Raw genomic sequence first — 6,096 nt, forward strand, 5'->3', positions numbered from 1 at the left:
ACTAAAATGTTATATGTGCTGTCTCTTTATTATTGAAGACAGCATTTTAGTATATGTATATTTTATTGTCCGGGGTTTTGCAAAACTTTACCTAGTCCACACAACCATCGGGGGGGGGACCATGCACTTTATCAGTTAGCTCCAGGCTTGTGGTAGATGTGTCCTGAAGATATCTATCTTCAAACCCCCTGTGGAAACTGAACTCAGGACTTTCAGCCCAGGCTTGGAGAGGTAAGAAGCACTGCATTACACCTGTCCATCCAAGTACACTATTATTAGGCTGAAAGGGGCGTTACATGCACTTGGTAGAAAAAACAAGATCAATTGGATATACCAAAGTATGTTACAATAAGTTGCTTGGTGTTGACTCTAATTGAATTCAATACCACATCTGTATTTATGCTTTCGGCTATTGTCCTGTTTTTTGTAATAAAGTAATACAAATCTACTGTTACCTGATGAATCAGCCAATCGGTCTTGCAAGCTGGTACTGTAACTATCCAGTTTAAATTAGTCTAATTAAATCTCCATATGCCATTTGCTTCGATCCAATGCACCATCGACTTTACATGGCTTCCATCATATAAAGGGGTTATAGTTTTTCTCAATGGCTTTCAGCACTTGTTCCAGTGAGATTGATCCTATTGTGATATAAGTGCTAGCAATCTCAGCTTGATAGACTCCTGATGTTTGTCTGGATTGTTTAGATTAGACTATAGCGCTAACAAAACAATGAAGCAAATCTTACCTAATATGGTATGCATTACCATCACTTTGTAGATCTGACATGTTCTTGTATGAAAGATGCACTCATTATGTTAAATGTGCTGTTGCTTCTTTGTACTATGACTCTTTTTGAGTTAATATTTCCTGTGAAAGGGGCGCTGTACAGGACACATACGTAAGAGGGTAGCTCTATGTTAGACCTTCAGAGATTTTCTAATAGAAAATAAAAACAATCACTAGGGTTGCAGTGAAACAGTTATGAAACTAATTAAGGGTGGATATAAAACTCCATCCAATCATGGCTCTCAAACAAAGAGTTGGATTGTGATCCATTAGCCTCAGTGCCAGTCTATACATTGTAGTGGCATGTAGTGAGAGGAAGGATTTTAAAAAAGCAGCACATGTCATCCACATGGTCACTCTGGTATTTCCATATGGAGCAGGGCACTTCTCAACCCACAGTGTAACCTTCTGAAATGAGTGATCCGGCAGAAGAATAATTGCACCATGAAATTAAGGTTAAGGAATCATTTTTAATGAATGCATCCTCATGACTCGAATCATGGTTGTCGCTCCACCCACACTTGCCAAGTTACAGAGCTACAGTATAGGGTATTTTCATTAGATATTTCAAATGTTTGAAAATAAATAAATTGATAAATAAATAAATAAATAAATAAATAAATAAACTCTGTACTTAGGTTCTAACCCACAGGTCCCAAGTGTCATCAACTGGAATTCTGGTCCAGACTATTTGATGTGGACAATGATTAATCTGACCAGATTATTAAAATAACATTCAGAATTAAACAAACACATGGATTAATTTAAAATGATCTAATTTGCGTCTTGAATTAAGAACACATCAATGAATGATGTGTGCATATGATATCATGCTGAAAATTACAAACTTTATTTTTTTTTTACATCACCAAACGGTGATCTTCCGTATACATTTTAGGTTGCGGGACTGCAGGTTTTAATGTCAATTTGCGAATCTGGGTGGCCTTTAACCTTTATGAAATGCTGTTTCCTTTGAACCATTATTCATAATTTCTCTCCGTGAAAATCACCTCTAGCTGTGATTTAATCAAAAAATGAAAATCGCCCTCCTAATTATTATTATTATTATTATTATTATTATTATTATTATTATTATTATTATTATTAATAATAATAATAATAATAATAATAATAATATGGCAGACGCCTTTATCCCATGCGAATACTGCATTAGATTGTGCCTGCCTACAACTTTTTTTTTTTTTTTGGAACACCTTAAAAAAAAAAAATCCGCTTGTGGTGAGAGGAACTGTATGCACCCAATGTATGTGTGGGTGTTGTAGTTTATTTTTTATGAAAACGCTCATTACTACTTGAGAAAAAGCTTATACTAGAAAACTCTAAGTCCCAGAATTCAGTGTCTGGTACGCGCGACGCCTGGCTCGTGGTCCGCGCAAAGGCGCAACAGACGTGTTTTTGTTTTTGAAATGTTAGTTAGTCATAAATCGTGGACAGTTTACCAACATAAGCATTACTTTAATTAAATCAGAAACTGACACGTGTGTTAGTTTGAGTACGTGGTTCATAGATAATTCCAGTTTTGACTCATTAATGTTACAGTTGTATTTTTGTTTACAAAAAGCAACATGATGTGTTCGTTAATACTGAGTCTGAAGACAGCTCAGCTAGTAAGATTGCATCAGGTGAGATTCCCTCAGTGCTGTGTTGTGCAAACATTTAAACAAGCGCACACCAGCAACACGTCCTTACAAAGTGCACTGGAACCAAGGAAACAGAAACCAGAAACTGTTGACCTTGGGTATTATTCTGGCAAGAATATAGCCTACACTGCTTGCTGTATATTCAGCAAAAGTTGAGCACTGATCTACAGGCGTGTAATAGTGTCAGAGCAAAGAAAGCACAGCGTGTAATGTGTGTGCTATACACGCAACGTGTTGACAGGAATGTACTCGTGTATAACACAGCTACTGAGCCAAGTTACGAGTCATCAAAATTGAATGTATCCCGTACGGAATGCATTTTGCACACTAGACAATTGATGTATGCTGTATTAGTGACTTTCACAACGCAGCAATAATCATCAATTCGTCAGTTATAGTTTTCTTTGTAGTTAATTTAAAGGCCATTTAAGTGTTTATTACACCGGTTTTATTCATTTGTGTTTGTTCAACAGTTAAAGAGACTGGGAAGGATTTTACGTACTTAATAGTGGTTCTTGTTGGGATTGGCGTTACAGGTAAGAAAAAAAAAAGAAATAAATACATTCCTATACCTCCATTTGGCAGTGGATTTTATCTTTTTTTTTTTTATGGTAACACAAAGAAACAAATCCTTGTATCAGATATGTAATTATTTGCACATACCTGTGCTTCACAACGTGTTGGTTTTGTTTAATAAACTAGCTTTGCATGACTCCCTATATTATAAAAATATATTTTAAAAAAAAAACTCTTAAAATAGCATCCCGCAGTAATGTATATTGGTTGTAATTTCAGTCTCAAATTCCCCTGAAAAGCATCAGCAAATGTACCTATTAGATTCCTGTTCTCATACTTCTTACTAAGTGTTTGTACCTGAGTAATATTGGCATTTTCGCTATTTTTTATTTTTTTTACCAATGATTATATAAATTGTAATTTGGGTCACATTATCCTAGAACCTGGAATTACATATTGTCTTTAATTGCACAGTAAATATTTTTTCTTTCTCTTAGGTGGCTTGTTGTATGTTGTTTTTAAGGAGCTTTTTTCATCATCCAGTCCAAGCAAAATCTATGGTGATGCTTTAAGGAAATGCAGATCACATCCAGAGGTATTGCATGAAATACAAAGTAAATTCATTGTGCTACAGTGGGCCGTACTCAGAAACAATCACTTCACATTACCAGTTACAGGGGTGTGCAATTTGTATCGCAGACGCCCGACAACAAGATTTGTGTGAGGGACAACAGGTTTTGCTATTATAATTTGCCCGTCAGACAAGCAGTGTTTGTTTGTTTGTTTATTTATTTATTTACTTTATTTATTTTTGCTATGTTCGTTCTATTGCTAGAAAGACACAGGTTATTTTTTTATAGAGAGCCACGCAAATATCTAAGGGTTACGTCCCACCCCTACACTTCTGATTGGCTAGCTGTGGAAGAAGCTGATCTTCTATTGGTTACAAAGAAACCCAGAAATGGCTGCCCGAGAGCCTTTGGCAACGAACAGGCTAATCTTTTAAACTTAAACTACCGTTTACGTTTTTTTGTAAATGAGCAAATAAGTGATACTGGTTTCCTAATACATGAACTTGACATTTAAATGCTGCAATGTTGTAACGTTTAAAAAAACAAAACAAAACAAAAAAAAAAACACCATAGTCGCTGAGGTATTAGCAAATTAAAAAAAAAAATAGGTGTGTAATGTATACCACTTTGTGGTCAAGCGTGTTAGATAGCTGCCTTAGACAACTGACCTTGCCTTTCAGTAAGAAGTGCCCTCAGGACACCTAACTGTCATCGCAGTAAAGTACGTATCTGGAATGACTGCAGCATCATACAGTAATGCTTAATCCCTAAAGATACACAAGGAATTGAGAGGTTGTTCAAATGGTTTCTTAAAATAAGTTTGAGAATGAAAACAGACAGTTTGGATGACCTGAGCCAACCTGTTAGTACCTTTTGCACCCTGTTTTGTTTCGTTGACCTCATTGAAAAATAACAAAGCTAGCTTTTTTTTTTTTTTTGGACGTGGGGGGGAGGGCACGTATGTACAGTGTGTCTTAAAGGGTTAAGTAGACAGTTTGCAGTAAATCAATCTTTATGCTGTTGTATATTAGCGCTTTTTTTTTTTTTTTTTAAGGTTATAGGTGTCTTTGGAGAGCCTATTAAAGGTTATGGTGAGACAACACGTCGAGGCAGAAGGCAGCATGTCAGGTAAAAAAAAGACAATTCAATATACTTATTTGTGTGTATTGCAATCTGTGGAATTCCCAAATTCTCCTTTTTTCAGTCATGTAGAATACGTGAAAGATGGGCTGAAGCACATGCAACTGAAGTTTTACATTGAAGGTTCAGAACCAAGAATACAAGGAACTGTGCATTCGGAAGTTAAAGAGGTGCGTTTGCCATGTGTTTTAGAACAGTACCCATATTTTGCCGCCACATTGGGAATGATTGTCAACCACTGTATTAAAATAATGAGACCCAACAGTGCGGTTATCGTTATTCTATGCATCATTTTACACCAGGGACATGGACCTCGTAGGAACAGAATATGGACAGGTTGGGGTAGGCTTCATTGAAGTTTAAAAATCCTAAAGATCAGTAAAGCCAACATGTACAGAGGATAGGAGGCACATTTTCATGTACAGTGGTGGGTGTATGGAATGGGAAACCAAGCCATGTTTTTTGGCTGCTGAATCTATCTGCATGCAGGTCTTTGAACCATGCGTTAATGAGGAACCGGACAAGTGTTGATGGGCTGAATGGTTTCCTCTTGTTCGGAACTTTTCTTGTGTTCTGTTTTCTACAGTTTTAAGCCTGAGGTGCCTTTTAATTAGTTTTGTTTTTTGATTTTTTTTTTTTTTTTTTTTATATGAATGAATCAAAGGATTCACATTCATACATTTAATCTAAAAAAAAAAAAAAAAGCTTTATATAATTAATTTAGCAATCACTCTTATTGTTTGTTCCCCCCCACTACAGAACCCTGAAACTGGAAAATATGAATTTCGCTTTATATTTGTGGACATTGATACATATCCAAGAAGAACAATTGTCATTGAAGACAACAGATAATATTCTGAAGAAAGAAAATATTTCATTCAGACAAACCATGCTGCCTTTTTAAAGCAGTGATTGTGGAAAAGTGAGTTTATGCTATATTTTGAAGATAGTGTTGCTTTACCTTTTCGTGTGATATCTAATTTTGCATCTGGAACTGAATACATATGAGATGTTGATGAATATACAATAAATAAGATGAATATTTATATTACTGTGAAGATGTGTACTTCTATGACACACAGCACCACATTTTTTTGTCTATACATATTTAAAAAATAAGCTGAAATGACAGTGTTGCAGATAAACAAGGAATTTAATGGTTAATTAACACCAAAAGCAAATTATAATAATAATGTGTAAAAAATGTGCACATTGCACAGAAGACAACAAGCATTTTCAAGAATTTAGCAACCATTCAATTTAGCATCCGTTCGGCATGTTCTTTGAAGAGCCTAATATCTACTGAATTATAATCAATTACTGATAGATAAAGGAGTTCCCTATCGTTAAGAAATATATGTATATATATTATCCCAAAACTAATGAAGAAAAACATGCCTCATGGTACACATCACATC

The 6,096-nt window shown here is 35.3% G+C and overlaps 1 protein-coding gene across 1 annotated transcript; it reads left to right on the forward strand.

Annotated features, from left to right (window-relative positions):
* Nucleotides 1-1,288: 1,288 nt before the first annotated feature.
* On the forward strand, nucleotides 1,289-5,690 carry LOC121307779 (mitochondrial import inner membrane translocase subunit Tim21-like). The gene is made up of 7 exons (XM_041240062.1): nucleotides 1,289-1,338; nucleotides 2,350-2,432; nucleotides 2,924-2,986; nucleotides 3,464-3,561; nucleotides 4,593-4,666; nucleotides 4,743-4,848; nucleotides 5,438-5,690. The coding sequence occupies exons 1-7, from the start codon at nucleotides 1,289-1,291 to the stop codon at nucleotides 5,528-5,530; spliced, it is 567 nt and encodes a 188-aa protein (XP_041095996.1). The 3' UTR covers nucleotides 5,531-5,690.
* Nucleotides 5,691-6,096: the final 406 nt, after the last annotated feature.

The sequence above is a fragment of the Polyodon spathula genome, chromosome 3 (assembly GCF_017654505.1).
Source record: "Polyodon spathula isolate WHYD16114869_AA chromosome 3, ASM1765450v1, whole genome shotgun sequence".
In the NCBI taxonomy this organism is placed as follows: Eukaryota; Metazoa; Chordata; class Actinopteri; order Acipenseriformes; family Polyodontidae; genus Polyodon; species Polyodon spathula.

Excerpts from the sequence above, each read along its gene's own strand:
- LOC121307779 (XM_041240062.1), top strand. The coding sequence starts at position 1,289 with ATGGTTGTCGCTCCACCCACACTTGCCAAGTTACAGAGCTACAGTATA. Across the intron at positions 1,339-2,349 it reads TTACAGAGCTACAGTATAGG|TTGTATTTTTGTTTACAAAA; the intron begins GTATTTTCATTA and ends TTAATGTTACAG. Across the intron at positions 4,849-5,437 it reads TGCATTCGGAAGTTAAAGAG|AACCCTGAAACTGGAAAATA; the intron begins GTGCGTTTGCCA and ends CCCCCACTACAG.